General features: G+C 41.2%; 1 protein-coding gene across 2 annotated transcripts in view; it reads left to right on the forward strand.

The window, feature by feature from the left end:
* LOC306936178 (sodium- and chloride-dependent creatine transporter 1-like) overlaps positions 1 to 24,333 on the forward strand; it is a 39,052-nt gene that overhangs the window by 8,719 nt on the left and 6,000 nt on the right. For both annotated transcript variants that reach the window (XM_079519667.1, XM_079519666.1), the window contains exons 3-10: positions 5,264 to 5,395; positions 6,243 to 6,588; positions 9,140 to 9,272; positions 11,271 to 11,405; positions 11,798 to 11,901; positions 16,986 to 17,110; positions 22,021 to 22,133; positions 23,479 to 23,610. In XM_079519667.1, coding sequence (XP_079375793.1) covers positions 5,264 to 5,395; positions 6,243 to 6,588; positions 9,140 to 9,272; positions 11,271 to 11,405; positions 11,798 to 11,901; positions 16,986 to 17,110; positions 22,021 to 22,133; positions 23,479 to 23,610 — 1,220 coding nt within the window. The remainder of the gene's footprint in view (positions 1 to 5,263; positions 5,396 to 6,242; positions 6,589 to 9,139; positions 9,273 to 11,270; positions 11,406 to 11,797; positions 11,902 to 16,985; positions 17,111 to 22,020; positions 22,134 to 23,478; positions 23,611 to 24,333) is intronic.

A 24,333-nucleotide genomic window follows, 5' to 3' on the forward strand; every position in this document is an offset into this window, starting at 1 on the left:
CCCCCCAAAATACATTTGCAGAGCTGATCAATGATATCCCATAGTAGCGATGTTGTGGCGAGATTTTTATGATTGGCTGCAGGCCTCTAAGCCAATGGGAGATTATATATGACCGATGGGACACTAAGCCCCACGGCCAATGGGACTCTAAGCCCGCTCTCCTCTCCCCCACCGCACCATGACTATAGAGACTGCAAACGCGACTACAGAAAGCCCCAAGGTACAATATGCAAGAGAAGGGAATGCAAGCTGATATACAGTATAGTAATTTCCCTTTACATCTACTTGCCTAACCATTGGAAGCCTTTGCCCTAAAACATAGACCCACACGTCAAATCAACAGTATTTCTGACCACCGCCGGCACAAGCCCATCAATGGATCTATTACTCACCCCATGGACACTTTTATTGTTTTGTTTTTTGATCATCAAATTATTGGTTTAGGAATGCAACAAAAACAAACAAATATCCATGAATTCAAGTGGCCATTGGGTGAGTAATCGATATGTGTTTCGACATGTTTACCGTATTTGTACCTGCATTTATGGCTGTTGTGGTTCTTGTATTTGTGATTTTAGCTACCGTGGTCGTCTGTACAGCACTTTCGTCAACGAGACTCACTTACTGGCTGTCAAGAGTTTAGCTTTCTTTTGAATTAAAGAAGAAACACAACCTGCTAGTCTACTGTCCACAGTGTCCAGGCATCTGTCTCTCTCAAGGTCAATACTAAACACAACCTGCTAGTCTACTGTCCAGTGTCCAGGCATCTGTCTCTCTCAAGGTCAATACTAAACACAAAGTTCCAAAACACTCCAGACACTCCCTCAGTCAGCGCATCACTTATCTGTGGCCTTGCTTATCCCCCCCCCCCCCCTCTCTCTCTCTTGCTCTCTTTTCTTCCGTCCTTCTCCTCTTGTCTGCTCTCTCAGAGGGGCCGACCATCTGATTGTTGTTTTGTTCTTGGTAAATACTAAAAACATGACTTTTGCTTTCAATTTCAGACTATGCTTGTTTGTGCGTGCATGCGTGCGTGCGTGCGTGCGTGCAGTTGTGCACGCTCATACGTGCATCTAAGAACATAATTATGTATCATGGCTCTGAGATTAAGATTCATGCATTTGAATGTAAAAATCATATACATGCATAGAATGACATTTCATTCATTTTATGAGAATTAAATGCGCTGTAGCATTTAAAAAACTGCTACAGGGTGTGCTAAAAGTGCTAATCTCTCTCATGATTTGAATGCCCTCGAACACAGTGCATTCAAATCATTTCATGTACTGTACTGTACTGTACTGTACTGTACTGTACTGTACTGTACTGTACTGTACTGTACTGTACACCCCACAGTCTGCTTGCCATTTCTTTAGTGTCACTGTGGTCACACCTGTGAGTCTAGACAATTCTAGACAAATTTGTTTAGATTTTTGTTTATTTCAACTTTAAGTTCAATGAGTCTAGTTGCCTACCAAGTGTTGCCAGATTTCGTGCAAGCAACTACAGTAGGTCTATGAAAACAAGCCTAAAAGAAACAACTATAAGCTACATGAGCACTTTAAACCTATATGCATCGGCTATTTGCTATATAAGCAACTATACTTTAGAAACAAGCAAAAACTAATATTTACAAGCAACTTTACAGAAAAACAAGCTTATAATTGCTACTAGTCACGCATCACCCTAGACATCTTTCAGGTGTGAGGTGTCATCGCCTTCATTAACGATTATTGATCACCTGGTAAGCTATTGTTTCTTTAATACTATAAAAATAAAATAAAATAATGACTTTCTGAGTGCAACTCTCCTTGTTTTGATTTAATGAGCAATTCCGTACAATCCCACATTGTACTATTATTCTTAAGAAACACCTCACCAACAACATGCTAATGGTGGATTCTTACTGTCTGAAAGCAGTATAGTCAGCAAGCTATCATTATGCTAGCAAGACTATCACTTCACTTGCCTATGGCTGGCAATCATATGACTTACATATGACTTATGATCTTACAAGTAGATCACAGGTTATATCCCGGTTTAACTAGCAATGTAGCATAATTGCTAGCGTTTAACTAGAGAGAACTTTGATCTCCCAGAGCATAATGGTAGCATTCTTATGATGCTTGTGTGCTGCTTTGGCTTTAAGCGAGATAAGCAGGCAATGTCTGAATGTAATGAACACCCTTTCAGCCAATATTACAAAAAATGTCGATAGCAGGTTATTTGTTTACCCTATAGTTTCAATGTACAGATTATTATTTTGAGAGTAATTGTATAGACTGGTTTTGATCCTATAGTTTACAGAGGCACTACTATCTCTCTGAATTTTAGGCCCTATGTTGTACCTTAGGTACCTTGTTGTACCTTGTAAGTCGCTCTGTTTAAGTTAAGTTGTTAAGCTCAAGGGGGAATAGACGATCTAAGGCGGTGTGTTACGACGTGTATTGCACTTATAGATGTACCATACTTCTAATTAGTGGAAATAACCTGTTCGTTTAGGGACACCAGGAATGAGGAAAAATCCGTTACTTTAGCAGCTACACAGAATATGAATGAGAACCATGGAAGGCTTTCCTTATAATATTTTTGGACGGTTGGAGTTCTAGCCGTGGTTCAAATCAGGGGTTCTCAACGTTTTTGGCCGGGGACCCCCGGAAATGCTTTGGCAATGTCTCGGGACCCCCGCCCCGCCCCGCCCCCTCCCGACCCCCAATATAAATTGACTGCTACAATAACCTTAAACCATTTTGGGCGGGAACCCCTTTTGGTGTTTTAAGCATTGTTATAATTTAGCTATTTAAAAATAGCAGATCTACAAGCTCATAGCGCGCCACCGAGTGGCGCGCTACGAGCTTGTAGGTCTGCTATTTTTGAAAAATCGTGAAAATATATATATATTTTTTTATATATATAATTTGGGGACCCCCTAAAATAATTTGGCGACCCCCCGAGGGGTCGCGACCCACGGGTTGAGAACCCCTGGTTCAAATGACCGTAAGTGGGATAATAATGCATGAATGAGCAAGTCAGTTATTATGAGAAAGTAACTTCAGGGGCTGAACAAAACTCTGCTATGCACTTTATGTTCTCATAACTGACCTGCTACTCATGGATTATCCCTCACATACAAGCCTTATCCTAACATTGAGCTGGGCGTGTGTGTGTGTGTGTGTGTGTGTGTGTGTGTGTGTGCGTGTGCGTGTGTGCGTGTGCGTGTGCGTGTGCGTGTGCGTCTCAGTGCCTGTGTATCTTGTGAGGACCATGTCCCGCAAATATAGTAGAATATGAGAAATGGACATTGTGAGGACCACTTACCTGATCCTCCTAAGAGAAAATGTTGTTTTATGGTTTGAAAAAAGATGTTTCGACATAAGGAAAAGGTTCATGTTGGGGTTAAGAGTTAGGATTAGACATTTAGAGGAGTAGAGAGGTGCCCGTGGGGACTCTACGGCAGTGCCCAATTTGGAAATCCATGCCCCACCCAGATATTATGTGTGTGTCCCTTTTATGCCCGATTCCTATATATGGAGTTCTGTGACAGGCCAGCTAATGGAGAACCAGGAAAAATGGCGGCAGTGAATGACACCTGTGTGTGTGTGTGTGTGTGGGTGACGTGACATGCTGTCCTTTGCTGTCCTCAGTGTCAAACGCGTATAAATAAAAAATATATTTGTCAAAAACCTTCTGAATATTGTGCAGGACATTATGCTTCATGTGAACATACTCAAGATTAAAACATTTCATTCCTAATTTCTTCAGAATTTTCAACCAAACATAGCAAAACTCATATGGTGCGACTGTCCTGGCCCTGTTTCTCAAAGTAGGAACTTGAATAAAATGCTAAAATTATTTTAAAAATTCCATAAATATAATATAGATGTCTATTTGTGAGCCTAATCTTTTCAAAGTCCAAGCATAATGTTTTCAGTCATTTCTGATCAAAAAGATTTTGTCCCCCAAACCAAAATCATATTGTGTGACACCATTTTGGGAAATTTCAACAGGCAATTGTTTGGACACCCATTGGGATAGAGAGGTCCTTCTTCAGTAAGGCTGCTCAGCACTTGCATTACAATAGCATGACAGGTGTCTGTGGTGAATTATCATTTTAACATTTCCATGAAATACGATCTTGTTGGAACGCTGACCAATGCGACCAAGTTATTAGATTTTTTTGGTCATAATTACATGTAAATCTATGTTGCTTTGTTATAGCTAGCATGTTAGCTAGTAGCTAGTAGCCTCAAGGTTATGTTAAGTGCAGAAAACATAATATGGTGTGACACTATATCATAATGGTGTGACTGTCTGCCTGTCACGCCATATGACTTTTTTGTCACACCATATGATGCAAACTGTATTTTCCTACAGATATAACAATAAATAACAAAGACCCATGTTTCTTTTGTCCATTTAAACATTTGTTTTAAACAGCTTCACCTAAAATCTGCAACTATCCACAATAAAATGTGTTTAATTTTGTTTTATTCAGTCATTGCATGTTATTCAATGTTAAAGCAATTTTCCTGTTGCTGTTTTTCCTGAGTAATTGTTTAGTCAATCTGTAAAGTTCAGTACTCACTAATAGGTAGGTTAAAACACAGTTTGCTTTGAAAAATGAAGATATGATCATACGGTGTGACACTAAATCATTTGGTGTGACGTTCCAAATAAATAGAAATCATACATTTATTAATGATGAAACCATTAATGTTCATGGATTACATAGCAAATAGTATCAGGAAGAGTCACAAATATTTGTGTAATTTTAGAGATAGTTTTGTCACAATAAATACAAAATATGTTGAAAGACCGATAACATGGGCCTCACATTGAGTGTTGATTACGAAAATAATATACAGATTTAATACATTTTCACAAAACTATAGTGGATTACAGGTTAGTTATGATAAAGGACTTTGATAAAGTGAGTAACTTAAGAAAGGTGTACTCCATTTTCATTTTATAAACAATTATTGTCATGTCACACCATATGATGATTTTAGGCACAAGTACAACAAAATGCTGAATACATTCTGATTCCAATAAAATATCTAAAAACAGCTTGCAAAATCTCTTTATCTGTAGCTGCAAAAATATGTAGGCCTACAGCACCTTGTAAATATTTGTGTCCTTGTATTATATCTCTTTTGTGGACATAAATAAATGATTTAATGTGTGTGTGTGTGTGTGTGTGTGTGTGTGTGCGTGCGTGCGTGTGTGTGTGTGTGCGTGCGTGCGTGCGTGCGTGCGTGTGTTGCAGGTGTGTTCCTCATCCCCTACATGCTGATCGTGTTCGTCGGGGGCATCCCTGTCTTTTTCCTGGAGATCGCTCTGGGACAGTTCATGAAGCAGGGAGGCGTGTCCACCTGGAACATCGTACCCCTCTTCAAAGGTTCTAACAAGCAATATTACACCCCAGGGTGTGCTTTACCGTGATTAAGCAATAGACTATCTAAAGCCTAATTTAAAAAGTATCGTTGGTTTTGAGACATGTTTGACATTGTTTTAAAAGTAGAGAAGTAATTAAGTTTGTGTGTGTGTGCGTGCGTGCGTGCGTCAAACAGAGGGAGGGGGAGCGATTGAATTAAAATGAATATTTTTTTGACAAAAGGTCAGCAGTACAAATACAAACAGCAAATGGATGAGACTACTATTAAACATTCAACATCACTTAAATAACAGGACAAACACACAAACTGTATATCAAAATATGTGTTTAAAACAGTTAATGAAAATTGTTTTCAAACTGAGACAGAGAGAGGGACAGAGAGAGAGAGGGAGAGAGAGAGAAAGGGATCCTATTTGTGTCTCCGATGCACAAATGTTCCAGCATTCCTCCACCTCTCACTCTTTCCGACATCTACGCAAGTCACCCCACCCTGTTCTCTTTCTCTCTCTCTCTCTCTCTCTCTCTCTCTCTCTCTCTCTCTCTCTCTCTCTCTCTCTCTCTCTCTCTCTCTCTCTCTATTTCTCTATCTCTCCCTCTCAATTCAATTTCAATTTCATTGCCAAAGCATACATACAACGAAACAAATGTCAACATTGCGCACACAGAGACAACAACAAACATCCCAACAATAATAAACAGAAACATAACAGCAACTTAATGACCCTGTTCAGCCAGATATACCTGGCTCTTCTGTCCACTGGCTGTCCCTCAGTTGATGACAACTCCGCACATATTTTGCTGCCAAAAATGTGCATTTGGACTGTTCTCCCAGAACTCTCTCTCTCCCCAGGCTTGGGCCTGGCCTCCATGGTGATTGTGTTCTTCTGCAACACCTACTACATCATGATCCTGGTGTGGGGCCTCTACTTCCTGCTGCACTCCTTCGCCACGCCGCTGCCCTGGGCCACCTGCGGCCACCCCTGGAACACCCCCAACTGCACGCAGGACTTCCGCCGCGTCCCCTGCTACAACCGCAGCGCCCCCGTGTCCTCCCAGCCGCCGGCTGACCCCCCCTCGTCCTCGTCCTCGTCCCTCAACCTGTCCCTCTCGGCCGCCGCACCTGCACCACTCTTCAACAACGGCAGCTGTCTTCTGGACATCGAGGGCCTTCGCTCGCCGGTGATCGAGTTCTGGGAGTAAGGTTCCATTTTGTTTCTGCTCTGGAATGTACTGTACCCAATGAAATGATATCAGTGATTTTCAACCCTGTTCATATCAATGCCTCTCAGACCCAAGACTGTATTGATGTAGTACCATAGGAAGGATAACAGGCAAATGTTGATCAAATTAACCTTCTCTAATTAAGTAATGCAGATGTTTAACAATATTATAACTCTTGAGAGTGTAAAATGAAACCAAGAGTTAAAGATCTACAGTATAGGGGTCCATTTGGTTACCAACTCTCCGTCATTTAGCTGGAGACCACCTGGAATCCCCTCAAGGACCATTGGTGGTCCCCGGACCACTGGTTGAAAACCACTGCATTATATCATAATAATGATGAGTTTGCTCGCCACTTCCTTTGTCACTGTTTATTTGCACAATGCGGTGAAATGTTGTCCTCTGCATTTAATCCATCCTAAAGTACCGGGAGCAGTGGATGCAGACAGCGCCCCCTGGGGGAGTAGTTATAGGGGTTACAGTAAGTGTCTGTGTTCAGGGACACTTCCACACATAGACCCCTTTTCCTCCAAAAGAACTTTGGTTCTAGAACTGGTTCCGTTCTTTATTTTTTATGATGGTTTATATCACATCTGCATCTTCCAACCTGAATAGTGACACACCAACTTCAGGGCGAGAAGAAGTCGTTTTTGGTTCCAATTCCAACTGTTTCTGTGATCTGAAGAAACATTAATTTGGTTCAATATTAGGTGGAAAAAAATGAACGGAACTGGTTCAACCCTGGTAGAAAAGGGGCCATAGTGTCTGTGTTCAGGGTCACCTTCTGTTTCCCAGCTAGCCAATTCACTACCCATTCAGCTTAGCTATGGTATCGTTGCTAAATATCTCCATATTTCTAATGTTTTGTGGGGTTTTTTGGAAATTAACGCTCTACTTGATCATCAAAAGTAGCAGATCCACATGTTGAGCTTCTAGATCTGCTATTTTTGCTACTTTATAATTTGAATCCTGAAAAGTAACTGTGTTGAACATATGAGGTTTCCACCCGACAGAGGCGATATATTATACAATATATTAAATTAAATTGTTGACGGTTGTCATAGTCAATAGAAACAAAAGTACAACACAACACAAGAACAATACAATCCATTATTGAAAGAGAATAGTGCCCTTTCCATCTACTTTGGTCATTCTCTTTGTTCCTTAGGTCAGTGGTTCCCAAATTGCGGTCCGGGGCCCCCCAGGGGTCCTTGAGGCAGTTCCATGGGGTCCCCAACAAAATGATAGTTTGGAACCAAATGGGCCCTAGAGAGTATGCGCGTGACATCATCATCATACCTGGAAGTTATATGCGGGAACGCCTACTGAGTGACAAAAACCTACTTTCTGGCCTTGACAGCTCATACATCCAAACAGAAAAGTCCTATCTGATTCCATTACATGACTTTAAACAACATTAAATTCACTTTGTCACTCACTTTGCCCCTCGATTTGCCACTCACTTTATGCATGCGCATACCCTCTATTGGTCTGTAACTCAGGGAGTGTACAAATGGAACCAACAGGTCCATTTGGTTCCATTTGTACACTCTCAGAGTTAAATTAACATTGGTTTTACAATATAAATTGGGGTCTCAGAGATAGAAATGCCATTAAATGGGCGTCCATAGAATATTGCATGTCAAACTGAGGGTTCTCAGTCCATTACTATGGTTGAGAATCACTGCTAGAGCCGTAAAAATCTTCTTTATGGGGGTCCTTGGTGTATATTTTCTAATGGGGGTCCACGGGCTAATTATAGTGTCAATTTGGGATAACTGTAGTCTGGGTTTCCTAGAAGGGGTTTTACCCATTTAGCTAGTTTGATTGGCTCAGATTGGCAGCAGATTTGAAACAGCGGAAATACTGCATTGCTAGCTTGAAAATGTGCTCTTTTTGGAGAGCAAGTGATAATAATGATAATAATAGAGACAGTGTTGTGCCCCATGCAGTAATCAAGGATCAGGTCAAACCATAAACCTATCATCAGTCTAAACATAATGTAAAAAAATAAAATAATAATATGTACATTGAAACTATACAAACTATAGGATGCCAGGTCAACAAATAATCCTGGCATCTGTCTAAAAACTCTAAATAACATATCCCTACTCTTCCATGGAGAGAATCCGACCCTGGTGTCAAGTAAGTAGGACAAAGGGTCTGAAGCTTATAGCACATTACCTCCCTAAAATCAAGCAATGCCTTTATTGGCAGTGAATAGTAGAAACGAACAGTAGAAATGTGGTATGGGAGACCATGCGTCACATTGTGAGCTTGTAGATCGGCGATTTTCAAAAGAGTTTTGAACTTGTGAAATGGAGTATTCTGCATAATGAGTAAGAGTTGAGTATGTTTTCCATGGTTGTAGCTGTAAAACCCTACATTTATGTCAGTGTATAATTTCTCTTACAAGAGACACAAGCTGCCCGTTGTCCGAGGTGCTTTAGGCACTGCTGTCTTGTTTTGTTGTTGTTTTTCTCTTTCATAGCAGCCACATGACTGTGTGTTGCTCTCTCTGTGCAGGCGTAAGGTCCTCAGACTGTCTGGTGGGCTGGATGAGCCCGGTGACATCAGCTACCAGATGGTACTGTGTCTCATAGTCACCTGGATCATTGTTTACTTCTGCATATGGAAGGGAGTCAAATCCACTGGCAAGGTGAGCAGGTGTGTGCCTGCGTGTGCCTGCGCGTGTGTGTGTGTGTGTGTGTGTGTGTGTGTGTGTGTGTGTGTGTGTGTGTGAGTGTGTGTGTGTGTGTGTGTGTGTGTGTGTGTGTGTGCGTGCGCGTGTGTGTGTGCCTGCGTGTGCCTGCGTGTGTGTGTGTGTGTGTGTGTGTGTGTGTGTGTGTGTGTGTGTGTGTGTGTGTGTGTGTGTGCGTGTGCGTGTGCGCGTGTGTGCGTGCGTGCGTGCGTGCGTGCGTGCGTGCGTGCGTGCGTGCGTGCGTGCGTGTGTTTCTGCATGTGTTTGTGTGTTATAATATTATGGTCTGACCCACCGCATTTCTTTTACCTAGATGAATTATTTGCACTTTGCCCTTTTGACCTCTAAGCAGCTTTAAGATAGCAATAGGATCATTGTCTAGACTGAAGCACATAGGAACTCAAACATTGAATGTCAGCTCGTTTGTCATTTCATTTGTGTGTTTACTGTTTACATTCGAATGTCTCACACCTTTATTTAGGGTAATCCCAGTGAACCCTAGGCCCTGATGCTTGTATTCTTTACATAGATTGTTCTGTAAACTCGCTGCCAGCGCTGGAACAGAAGTGGTCAATTTGTTGTTGTGCAAGTGTAACAAGTTGAGCAAGTTTTGAGCTTTAAATCGTTTTTTTGCTCCTTTTGTGTGACAGTGTAGTATGACGTAGTAGGGCATACATACAAAAAGAACTGCAACGACAGCAACAATATACAGTATATGTATATTTAAAAAAAAAAACGAATTCAATAAAAACTAAAAAGTAATGCAGTTACTTGGATTAGTAACTGTAATATAATTGCTGTTTTGGCAATTGTCATCCCTTGCAACTCGTTACAGGTTGGAAATAATAATATTACGGTATTATAGTACTTCAACACTGGTGTTCTGGTATACATACTGTACATCCATGAGAAAAAAATAAGACAATCCGGGCACGCATAAAATGGAGGAAAATCATGTATTAATATAAGACCTCAAAAGGTCTTCATCAGGGCAATCTTAAATCAAATCAAATCAACCTTACGAGGTCGAAACACGTTGGCAGTCGTCTTATATTAATAAAGGCTTTTCCTCCATTTTATCTCCATTTTTTCACATGTTTGATCCTGTTTGATCCGTGAGCCGCAGCACCATTGATACTTCTAACTACTTTGAACCATTTTTAATATATCCTGTGAGCACCTGGCTGCTTGTACACATACACACATCTATGTCTGTGCACATGAATCACAGCCAAGTAGCCATTGAGCCAGTCTCCCAGGGAGGAAAAAACACAATGGGGGAGATTTGAGTCAGCCTTTTTAGTAATCCGATTAGTAACTTTTCTCCCACGTAGATGCTTGGGAGAGCTTTTCTCCCCGTGTTCCCTCCAGATCAAAGCAAATATGTTCTCGGTCACTGCTTTACTCTTCCCAGAAGTGGTCAGTGTGACTGACTGGGTGGGTGGGGGGGTGTGAGGTTTCCACTGACCACTGGGCAGTGGGAAAGAGGAGGGGGGCATTCTCAGCACAACACAACAACTGCCTTGTCAATAGAGTACCGATGTCCTGACGTCACTCCCCTTGTCAATAGAGTACCGATGTCCTGACGTCACTCCCCTTGTCAGTAGAGTACCGATGTCCTGACGTCACTCCCGCAACGCTCTGTGTCACGGACATATTTCTTTCTATTGAAAATCTCCATCCAGAAATCTTAGATTCTGTCAAAAGAAATATCTTTTTTGAGGGGCGCTACACAGTTTAAATTCCCATTGACAATGAATGGAGAATGTAAGTCATATGTGGACGAGCAAATCGACATGTTACGTCATGATGATGTACGATGATAAGAGCGCCCCTCACTTCACACGGGTGTGCTTTTTTCTTTCTCTTTGGATGAATTAGTACTTTTTCACCATTAGCTGATTCTTTATGTCCATCTGATTTAAATGAATAACCTAATAACCTACTGTGTTGTAGGTGGTGTACTTCACTGCCCTCTTCCCCTACGTGGTTCTGGTGGTGCTGTTGGCCCACGGAATCACTCTCCCAGGAGCCAAAGAGGGCATCATCTACTACCTGAAACCAGACTGGTCCAAGCTGGGAGAGGCACAGGTATGTGTCTGGACTCTGGTTTGAGCTTTGTTGATTGATTGATTGATTGATTGATTGATTGATTGATTGATTGATTGATTGTGACATTGTGGTCAATTCATCAAAATAGCATACAAAATTAACACAATAATACATGCCATCAACAATTACAAAACACTATCACAAAAGAGATGGGAAAATTACCTCTCCTTGTGGTCTCCTGATAGATGGGTTTTTTTCCAGGCTCACCCCTGCAAAACAATAAAACACGTGCAGACCATTCGAGTGCTCCAGTATATTTTATTTGGGTAGTCTCTGCTGCAAGTTCCCTGTTGAGCAGAGACTTTCCCTTCAAACTTCTGCTGGCTGAAGCGTGCAGGACTTTTCTTTACTCGTTACATAACTGTGTTCAGGTGTGGATCGATGCTGGAACTCAGATCTTCTTCTCCTACGCCATCGGACTGGGGGCGCTGACTGCGCTGGGAAGCTACAACCGCTTCCATAACAACTGCTACCAGTGAGTCGGAACCACAACGTCACACCACACATGAGTAGGGTTGGGATCCTTTAGGACAGTGGTTTTCAATCCTTTTCATATCAATCAAGGCCCATTATTTATTCAGCATTTGAGCCACGGACCACCATTTGATGAGATTTAGCCTCTCACTCAGACCCAAAACTTTTAATATTTTGTTGTCGTTGGATAAGATTTTTTCCACAATTCCATGCTGTATTGATGTTGGTATTATAGGAGAGAAAACAGGAAAAAAACTCTAATTGTATAGACTTCTTGTAAATAATGTAGATATTTAATTTAACTCTTGAGAGTGTAAAAATTAAACCAAATGGACCCTCCCGGGTCCATTTGGTTTAATTTTACACTCTCAAGAGCTAAAGATCTATAAAGGTCCATTTGGTTACCAACTCTCCATCATTTACCTGGGGACCATGGGTACAGGCTTTAGTTCTGACGCTATTATTGGTCCGACAGTCATTCGACCGACAACCTACCTCAATCTACCTCAACCCTACCTCAACCTACCTCAAACCCTAAGCTAACAATAACCGCAAGCACGGGAGCAGCGCATGTTTGTGTGAGTGCTATAGTCCGACCGTTGTTCCCGCATGTCGGACTAATGCTCCGTGACTCTGTTGGAATTACCATCGGATCCCGGGGACCACCTGGAACACCACTGGTGGTCCCCGGACCACTGGTTGAAAACCACTGCTTTAGGATTTGAACGATTCTGTAATTCTGGTCCCTTAATGGTCCGATTTGTTGACGATTTCCTTTAAGGATTCCTAAAGGGGGTTCCAAATGGACCATAACAGGTCTGTAACTATGAGATATACAGGTCTATAATTCGTACAACGTACAGGTCCATTTGCATTTGGTTCCATTTGTACAATCTTAGAGATATGGTGGTCCTTGAAATGTAAAAGTTTGAGAACCACCAGTATAGCAGACATGAAGTCCACATACCAGCTCTGACAGTGTGATAAAACCAGTTACAGAAACGGTTCCAAATGTGAAGGAACCGATTCCATTTCCTCAAGCCAATTCCTCTGGGTTCTGGATCCCAAGCCTATACAACCCTATACATGAACATATCAACTTCACAGTATGTGGAACAGCAGGAACAATATTGTTACTAAAACATAAACATTTGACATATTGTGTTAATTGCTTAGGAAACATGTGTGTGTGTGTGTGTGTGTGTGTGTGTGTGTGTGTGTGTGTGTGTGTGTGTGTGTGTGTGTGTGTGTGTGTGCGTGCGTGCGTGCGTGCGTGCGTGCGTGCGTGCGTGCGTGCGTGCGTGCATGCGTGCGTGTGTGTGTCCTTTTCATAGTACTTGGCTTGCTCATTCACAATTTCGCCAGTCATGAGATTTTATATTTGCTTCAATCCGTGCTCACGCACAGACACACGTGCACGCACGCACGCACGCACACACACACACACACACACACACACACACACACTCAGCCAAGTTTGTAGATATGCTTGTTTTTCAAGACAGGGATGCCATGGTTGATGTGGTTAACATGCCACATAATAAACACATTGTTATCCATTTAGGCTAGCATGAGGAACGCTCTCACAGCCACTAAAGGACATTTATGCTAGCATGAGGAACGCTCTCACAGCCACTAAAGGACATTTATGCTAGCATGAAGAACGCTCTCACAGCCACTAAAGGACATATTTGTTCTAACTCACAAATATGTCCTGAGTAAACGGTTCTGTGTGGCTTGATTCTTCACACCCAGTAATCTCAAACATAGAAAAATACACACTCATTGACAGCAAGAAGGAAGTAATGCACTTCACAAAGCAAGTTGTTATGTTTTGTTATGTGCAAAGATCTTGTTTCCGTATGTGCCAGGAATTTTGGCATGCCAATAGGCCCTCCTGTTGGCCTGTTCATGTAACAGATGCAATGTCATTTTCCCTGATCAAAAATAGTATCCTTTAGCACAGGGGTCGTTTTTCAGCCCAAGGACCCCCTAGCTGAGAAAGTGATGATGCAGGGAGGGACCACCCACTACATAACCTATTACAAAATTGTGTTGCAGATTTAACCTTTTTCATAGATTTCATAGATGGCTTAAGTTCATGTACTTGTTTGACAGCATTATCATTAGTGCATGTTGGATTCATGTTAATGTAAACCGTCAATAGTTAGTAATCTTGTCCTTTGGCTCTGTACTCGGTCTGCTCCTTTTTCCCTCTTTGCTGAGAATTGCCGATCTACAAGCTCACAACGCCTCATGCTGCGAGGTGTTGTGCGCTTGTAGATCGGCTATTTTTGGCTAAAGTCACTCAAAGATTTTGCAGGCCCCCTGTAGTAACTCTGAGGACCCCCCCAAGGGTCCCGGACCCCCTGTTGAAGATCCCTGCTTTAGCGCTGTGCATGTGCATCAGAAGAACACTATGATTATTTTCAGGCTAACCTTGCTGCAGGAATGAATTGTCAAAATACAGTATGCGTAAGCTACAATAAAGCTTGTTACACAGACATGCGTTGCGTGCTAGTCGTTAACTGTCACTTGATAATTGTAACTAGCTACAGCTGGCCTCGTCAGCTCACTGTGTTGACCAGATGCTTGCATGTGTTTAGCCCAAACAGGGAGAGATGTGTGTGTGTAAACAGTAAACACTCCAGCGCTTACGTTGCAGTATACTGCTGCCGGACGGACACCAATAATAGTTGGTAATTTTTGATAGATCTCTGAACATGACTGTGGGACTCTGGCAGGCATGTGTGGAATGAGAGGAGGAGAGGAGAGTGGGGTGGGACACCAGGAATATCCCACCATTCATTGCACTCCCTTGACCTAAATTGGAAGTTTCAAAGATGTGTTCAGGAGGTATAGTATGTGTCAGCTCAGACCTCCCTCACTATCTCTCTCTCTCTCTCTCTCTCTCTCTCTCTCTCAAACACAAACAAATACCGTACGCACGCACGCACGCACGCACGCACGCACGCACGCACGCACGCACACACACATCACACACACGTCACACACGCATGCACCCTCCTTGGTAATACTATACTTGTGATATTTTAGGAAGGAAATTGTATGAATGCCAATTCTAACATTTTTACCCTAACCCTAAAGCCTAAGTTGTACTTAGTTGCGCAATGGTGTCGTACCGAAAATAGCCAATCTGCAAGCTCACAGAGCATCACGCTGATATATATATTGTTGCTGTCGGGCAGAAACCTCCTATCTCCATATTCAGGAGGAGTTTTTGTGTTGCAGCACAACAGCATCACAACAGCATCACACCAAAACATAACAAGTAGCAGGTCCACAAGCTAGAAACGTGGCACGAACCGACGTGTTTTGATCTGCTACTTCTGCTACTTTCTAATTTGAATTCTGAAAAGTAACAGTTTTGGACATATGAGCTTATAGTATCTCCATCATACTGTATCTACTGTACTTTACTTGTTTTTAACTGCCGTGCTGTCCTTGGCGCCTGCATTTCCCCCACAGCGGGATCAATGAAGGTCTTTTCTTATACATACAATACAATAATTGCTCATTATTATTGCGTTGACTGCTGGAACGCTGCAGACGCCATCGGTCGGCCTCGGGTGCCCGATGCAGCTGCAGCGTTGCGGTAAGTCTATAACTATGCAACAACAGGCCTGGCTGTTGTTTATGCGCTGTCTCTCCACCTCACTGCAGAGCCCAGACTGCTGGCCCGTCGCCAGCAAGACTTTGTTTGCGACGCGGAGGCTCCGTCAGGATAAACAGAGAGGATCATTGTCCCTACAGGAGAACTGGAACACTGTTGTTGACCCCACCGGGTAGAATTACTTCCATCTATACGTGACCCGGAATGGCATTAAGAGTCGTTATTGTTTTTGTTTTTTTTACTGTGGGCTGTGTTCACCTGTCGTGACGGCACTCTTTGGTCCGCTCACCCCATTCAGGCTTATTGACTCTTTGCTGTCTATCTGCCAGCTGCACACAACAGGAGCTATCAGAGGAGTGACTATTGATTGGGCTAATTACTCCCCTCTGTCCATCCTGTCTTCTGTGTCCTACTAACCTCGCCTCGCCGTGGAGGAAAGCCTGGGGATTCATTCTAAAACTAAGCTGTGTGATCCAGTATAGAAAAGAAGAACCACAAATGTGGGTTCCGGTTGGCGTCGCATTGTTTTTGTTCCCCACACAATGCGAATCAATTAGTTTAGTATCACTAGTATTCTTGTCTTAACCCATTCAGGACGGGAACCCCTTTTGGGATTCTTGTTGCAATCTACAGTATATAGCCAGAATCGGCTTCAGTCCTAAATGCGTTAATATTTGTTTATCCTGTTACCCACTAATTGTTTTTGACTATTTTGAGATGCCTTGTTTATTTGCTTCAGTACAGTATATGCCTATTATATGAACTAGGACCAAACCAAACGATTCTTATACCAAAAGAAACTAAACAATTATACTAAACTAAACACATTTTAAAGGGGAATCATTTTGGAGGTGGGTTCCGCCCACTTAATGAAGTAAAGTTATTTCCGCTCCAAAACGGATCAGAAAACAGATAATGGTATTGATCCCAGGCTAGTGTCCTACAGGCAGTGGTGTCCACATTTTTGTTTTAAAATACAAAATACGTTCCACTTGCACACTCAGAGTTACAGACCTATAAGGGTCCATTTGGTTCCATTTGCACACTCTCAGACTTACAAATCTATAAGGGTCTGTTTGGTTCCATTTGCACACTCTCAGAGATACATATAAGGGTAAAGGGTCCATTTGGAATCCCCTCAAGGAACCCAGAGGATCACTGGACCTCACTCTGAGAACCACTGTCCTTTTTTATTTCTCACTGGTATCGGATCTGTACTCGGTATCGACCAATACGCAAGTTACGCATTGGAATTGCTATTGGGAACGCAATTTACGAAAAGTTTTTATTTGAGACTATAAATCTGCCTCTCTCTATCTCTGTGTGTGTGTGTGTGTGTGTGTGTGTGTGTGTGTGTGTGTGTGTGTGTGTGTGTGTGTGTGTGTGTGTGTGTGTGTGTGTGTGTGTGTGTGTGTGTGTGTGTGTGTGTGCGCGTGTGCGTGCGTGTGCAGGGATGCGTTCGTTCTGGCCCTCATTAACAGCGGGACGAGCTTCTTCGCCGGCTTCGTAGTGTTCTCTGTGCTGGGCTTCATGGCTGCAGAGCAGGGCGTGGACATCAGTAAGGTAGCTGAGAGTGGTAAGAACGACACCTGGTCCAATAGTCCATAACATTACAATTATGAACGTCCATTTCTATTTGATTCTATATTTTATAGTAGCCGATTATTTTATTCCCCACTGTTAAGACCTTTGAACACCTTTTTAAAGTCATTGAATTGTAACTTTAGAAATGTGCAGATACCCTGTATACACTTAGGCCACGTTTAGAGGACAACAGCAAAGTCCTGTTGCATTCTCACGTTTTGGAGATCCACCCTGTTGCGGATTCCTTCATATGATTACATGGAGACACCAGGCGCAGCGTTTTCAAACATTTCCACTCTGGAAGGTGGTTCCACTCTGGAAGGTGGTTCCACTCTGGAAGGTGGTTCCACGCTGTCGCGTTTTCAACCCCCGATGTCGGCGTTGCCGTCTAAACGGAAGGCACATCTGATATGTGATTTTCTCTAGAGACCGTTGGCGTGTAAACATGGCCTTATACTGTAACTGTATGTTGGTTTTGTTTTCTGTTGAGTGAGAAAACAATGTTGCACATTAATAATAATTTAGTAGGCAGCCAAGTAAGCCGACCGGATGTGGTTTTAGGCTTGTGTCCAAGCCCTTGTGTCCAAAGCGATTAGGATAGTGTTTAGATAAATCTGTCTATAATAAAAACACAGAACAGAAACAGAAATAGGACCAGAAGTCCCAGAATCTCTGAGAGCTATAAATCTGTATATGTTTATCACAATTATCACATACCGACCGGTAATCGCCTAATTGCAATTAGTGGAGATAATTGCAATTATTTTTCATAATCGTTTCCATGTTGAAAAATGTTCATATATTAATCATAAAATAGAAAGTATCAATCAATCAACCTTTATTTATATAGCACATTTACACAAGCGAAATTGACCAAAGTGCTTCACAGTAGACAAAGTATAGAAACAAAGTATAAAAACATGGTATAAGAAACATGATAAAAGAATTACATCGAGAAAGTTCTACAATAGCAGAAGAGTTCATAACCGTTAGAATCAAGAAAACGAATACGTAACTATCTAGATCAGACAACATTAAAGGTGAGAGAGAAAAGGTGGGTTTTGAGAAGGGACTTAAAAATCTCTATGGACTGTGCAGCTCTAATGTGGGGGGGGAGGTTACCATAACTCTGGGGCCACAACCGCAAAAGCACGGTCATCTCTTGTTTTCTGGGTTAGGTATGTTGACATTGTCAATAGTGACTGGTCAGCAGACCTCAGAGCTCTAGGTGGGTTGTGGCGATGTATAAGTTCGGCCATATATGGGGGAGCCAGGCCATTAAGGGGTTTAAAAGTAAATAAAAGGATCTTGAAATCGATCCTTTGTTTAATTGGGAGCCAATGGAGAGAGGTAAGGACTGGTGTGATGTGGTCAAAGTTTTTGGTACCGGTGAGAAGGCGGGCAGCAGCGTTTTCAACTGATTGCAGGCGTTTGAGTGCGGATTGGTCGATTCCATAATATAGGGCGTTACAGTAGTCCAGTCGTGATGAAATTTCACTGCGGTAACGTGTGTGACAAATCGTACGACTTTGACTTTGAATGAAAGAGTGGATAACGGTTTCGAATTGTTTATGGGGGAGATAGGGTTTGACTTTGGCGAGTAGGCGGAGATGGTAGAAGCTGGTTTTAACAACGGAGCTAATCTGATCAAATATGATGCCAAGGTTCTTTGCGCTGGTGTAGATATTGAATGAATGAATGAATGAATGAAAAAATTAGACAAAAGTCAAAGAATTAAAATAAGTTCAATATAGAACAAATAAAATAATATTCCCAAAACAAAAACTTTGTTATATGTTCGGAAAGGAGTAGGGAGAAGTAAAAAACTTATATAACCCTACCCCTTAATAACTTAATTTCAGCGTCATCGCTTGACGTCATACATAAATACCAACATGGTATAAACTAAATAAAATAATTCACAACAGAGAAATGAATTGCATAATTAAATAATGTAATAGTGTAAGTCATATATATTTATAAACATGTATATGCTCTATAATGTATTCAATTCTATATATCATATTATTAATACAAAATACTTTATATATTTCATATAATACATACATTTGGCATATTATATATATAGGTAATTGTATAAGTACAATTACCTAAATGATATGTCTGTGACATTGTAACTCTTCCTCTCTATACCTCATAATAATGCATTCTTTATATCTTTTTTTGAACTGGTTCACACTTGAGCATTGCTTAAGTTCCACATGCATACTGTTCCATAGTTTGACTCCACATATTGAAATACAAAATGATTTTAGTGTTGTCCGAGCCACTCTGGTTTTTAGATTTAGTTCCCCCCTTAAATTATAGCCCCCCTCTCTATCAGAGAACATCACCTGAATATTTCCAGGGAGTTGATTATTCCTTGCTTTGTACATTATAAGGGCAGTTTTATATTCTATTATATCCATGAATTTTAAAAGATATGAGTTTAAAAATAATGTGTTAGTGTGATCTCTATATCCAGCATTATGTATAATTCTTATAGCTCGTTTTTGAAGAATAGTTATTGCATTAAGTGAAGTTTTATAAGTATTCCCCCAAACCTCTGTACAGTAGTTTAGGTACGGCAAAACCAGGGAACAGTATAGCATACGTAGTGACTTATAGTTCAAAAGGTGCTTTGCTTTATTTAAAACTGAAAGACTTCTAGATAATTTATTATATATATATTTAATATGAGACTTCCAGTTAATTCTATCATCAATTATTACACCAAGAAATTTGTTTTCAGAAACTCTCTCAATTTCAACACCATCTATCTGTATATTTACTTGATTATCTATTTTGTAATTACTGAATATCATTAGTTTAGTTTTAGCCAGATTTAGTGACAATTTATTTTTATCAAACCACCTTTTTAACTTGCATAATTCTGAAGTGACCAGGTCCAATAGCTCATGTAGATTTTTTCCGGAACAAAAAATGTTAGTGTCATCTGCGAAAACTACCATTTTCAATATATTAGACACATCACACATATGATTTATATACATAATAAACAGTTTAGGACCCAATACCGACCCCTGGGGGACTCCACAAGCAATGCCCAAGCATGAAGAGACAGACTCACCCAACTTCACAAATTGTTTCCTGTCACTTAAATAGCTTCGCACCCAATTTAATACTCCTCCTCTAATCCCATATCTTTCCAATTTATTAATTAATATGTCATGATTAATAGTATCAAATGCTTTTTTAAGATCTATAAATACCCCAGCTACATACTTATAATTATCTATGGAATTAGTGATCTCCTCAATCGAGTCCATCAATGCCATCGCTGTTGATCTGTTTGCTCTAAATCCGTATTGACTGTCACTGAGTAGACTGTGTTTTTCAATTAATGTATCTATTGTTGAACAGTTTTTCAAAAATTTTGGAGAATTGTGGAAGTAACGATACAGGTCTGTAATTTGTGAAGTTGTGTCTGTCTCCAGATTTAAACAGTGGTACATTTACCAGTTTGAAATGATAAATTGCAGATGTATGTTAATGGTTTAGAAATCCCTCCAATTATCTTCTTTACTAGTTTCATATCTATATCATTACAGTCAGTGGACATTTTATTACTACAGTTATCAACAATGTCTATGATTTCTCCTCTATTGCTGTAAGAAACATTGAACAGGGATTCCTTTCTATGATATTATCAGTGTATTCCTCAGATGTCACAGGATCAGAAATACTTTCAGCCAATTTTGGTCCTACATTTACAAAAAAAATATTAAAACAATTTACTACCTCCTCCTTATTATAATTTTTAGTGCCCTTATCAGAAAAATATTGCGGATAATTTACATTCCCAGAGTCATTTCTAATAATACTATGTAGTATATTCCATATTCATTTAATATTATTTTCCTGCATCTCCTTATAATATTTGTTAACTTATTTTTATATTTTTTATATTTATCCTCTGCCTCTTTAGTTCTTTTAATAAATTATCTATACAAAGTGTTTTTCTTTTTGCATGCATTTTGTAGTCCTTTAGTAATCCACGGTTGGTCTATATAATTTTGTTTTCTGTTATACTGTTTAAGTGGACAATTCTTATCAAATAATACATTGAATATCTTTAAGAAGTTATCATATGCACTATCAATATAATTTTCTGTATATATTGGATGAGAGGGGGCCCAGGGTGTTGACAGGAAGGGTGGGGTTGTGACCAAAGATGATGATCTCGGTTTTATTGTCGTTTAGATGTAGGAAGTTTGGAGTTATTGCTGTTGGGTGTGAGAGGCATGTCAATTTGTACGTCATCAGCGTAACAGTGGAAGGATATATCGTGTTTGGAGAGGAAAGTAGTGGAGATAGCAGATCTACGCAACGCATATTGTGAGCTTGTACTGTGGTTCGGCTATATTTTCACTATTTTATCCTAACAACATAACAACAAACACAATTCTTTGTGCCGAAAGAAGAAGAAAAGGGCAGGGTACAACACGTTTTTAAGAGTTTTTCTTCTTTCTAATTATTTGTTCGGCCCAAAACATTGTTGTTTATTGTCATGATTTGTCAGGAGCCGAGTTGGCTTTGTCCGAGGCTTAAAGGTCTTTAAATAAATACTTTTGAAACATCTATGGAAAAATGAATGGGAAATTATCTTCCAGTGCCCTCGTCGTTCTGAAGGGGGTGGGACTGCGACACTCTATGGTTTTGCATAACAGGGTGGCTGCATTCCCTATTTCCATTGTTCCCAACTTGCATCGTTCCCAAGTAGGCCAACGGGCACAGGTCTAGTATATTCATCAACATAGCATGAAACATTTACACAATAAACCCATGGCAACAACAGTGGTAGTGAATGACACCTCACTTTCGATCGGAATCAACTAAGATTTCAACTAAGATTTCATGATCAAGTTTGTATTTCTTCAGGTCCAGGCCTGGCCTTCATAGCATACCCCAAGGCTGTGACGCTGATGCCTCTGGCTCCTCTCTGGGCTGCACTGTTCTTCTTCATGCTGCTGGTGCTGGGGCTGGATAGCCAGGTAACGCACGAACGCACGCACGCACGCACGCACGCACGCACGCACACACGCACGCACGCACGCACTCTATTTTGTGTTTTACTATTGTTTATTTTTACATTATGCTGTCTGAAATAGAAGTGCGTAAGAGCATACCGCATGGTGTCCCTGCAGATGGTTGCTGCCCGGGCAGGAACTTTGTATCTCATCCTTTGTATTTCATACTTTTTTTTATGTCTTCGTTCCATTCCATACATTTAATGCCCTACTTTGTCATACAAAGTGTGTCGCAACAGTCAATGATGTGTTGAACGCCGCAAATGGCCGACCTACAAGCTCGCATTTCAGCGACACGTTGTGAACGTGTAGGTCTGCTATACATTTAAGCATCATATGTTCACCAACATGATATCAAATGACTGGCTGAATGGGCTGAATCTCATGAAACCTGATGAATGAACCATAATCACTTCAGTGCCCGCATATGACATTTACTCTAGCGCCACTCACAGGCCAAAATGTCAACTTTGCACAAGCTGTATCATAATCTAATTGGCCTGATTGAACCCTACTGATTTAGCAAACACTCCCTCCCTGGCAGAGAGAGCATCTCTTCCTTTGTTTTTCCATTCACTCTGTAATCGATGAGCCTCTGTTTCCCACTCCCTCCCTCCTTCACACACACACTCTCTCTTTCTCTCTCTCCGACGCGTGCACACACACACACACACACACACACACACACACACACACACACACACACACACACACACACACACACACACACACACACACACACACACACACACTATAGCTACACAAACATTCCAGACCTTTCAACAGTTGCAGTGTTTGCAGCTTGTGCGTTGTGTGTTTATGACTCGGCCAGTATTTTCTTCCCATTGTAGAGACTCATCAATGAGGTTCTGTCTGATTCACATAGAGACTAACTGTCTGCTCCATTCATTCTCTCTCTCTCTCTCTCTCTCTCTCTCTCTCTCTCTCTCACTCTCTGTCTCTCTCTCTCTCTCTCTCTGTCTCTCTCTCTCTCTCTGTCTCTCTCTCTCTAATCACATTGGCTACAGCTGTGAGCAGTGCCATGTCTAGGAAACACATGCAGAAATGATCTTTGCTGTAATTATCCCGTCATCATCAACTCCTTCTGACCTCTCTGACTCAGATCTCCTCTCTCTCTCTCTCTCTCTCTCTCTCTCTCTCTCTGAGAGATGTTATTTATATCTAGTCTTTTCATATGAGCTAACTGCAATTTTGAAGTGACATTTTGTATGTACTGCAGAGTTTTAATAAAGGTGCTTTTAAAGGTCAAAGGTCTCTCTCTCTCTCTCTCTCTCTCTCTCTCTCTCAGTTTGTTGGGGTCGAGGGCTTAATAACAGGGATCCTGGACATGCTTCCTCCCAAATCCCGGCTGCGGCGCGAGGTGGTGGTGGCCGTGTGTTGCGTCACCTGCTTCTTCATCGACCTGTCCATGGTCACTGAGGTACGGTGTGCCATTCCCGGCCCTGACATTAGAATCCTGGTCCTGACGGTTGCAGCCACTGCAATACTAGAATTAGAATCTCACTTCAAAAAGTATAGGATTATAAACATAATCTTGCAACTGTACTCAACAATACTCCACTCCTCCTCTATACCAGTGGGATCTTAAAAGTGATAACTTTTAAGATCTTTTTAATACCCAAACAAAAAAAGAAAGAAAGAAAAAGAAAACAAATCACATTACTGCATCAACAAACTATAATATAAAAACAAATAATAAGAAAGAGATTTTCCACAATATTTATCTGTGGAACCAAGTCAAACAAAATGTAATATAACGCAACTCCTACAATCCCAAGTGCTTGTCAAGGTGGGCCAGGGTCCCCAGTTCAAATATGATTATTTTTGGCGGGTCACGGGCTGAAACGGTTGAGAACCACTGCACTATACTACATAAATAGTGAACATACAGTATGGGGTGCCTGGAGGCATAGCCTGCTAGTGCACAGAACATGCTCCTAGTACAGTTGAAGTTGCTTGTTGTGTTTGGCAACGTGCATGGCTGAGAAGAACATATCAATCAATCAACTTACTGTCACAACACAGTTAAATGTAGGTAAATGTGAGGTCACACTCTTGTTTATGCAGGCTTTCATGTTTGAAGATCAAGGAGTGAAAAGAGAAATAGTAGAGAATGGAAAATATAAACAGCACAAAAAGCCTG

The sequence above is a fragment of the Electrona antarctica genome (assembly GCF_951216825.1).
Source record: "Electrona antarctica genome assembly, chromosome: 2".
NCBI lineage: Eukaryota > Metazoa > Chordata > Actinopteri > Myctophiformes > Myctophidae > Electrona > Electrona antarctica.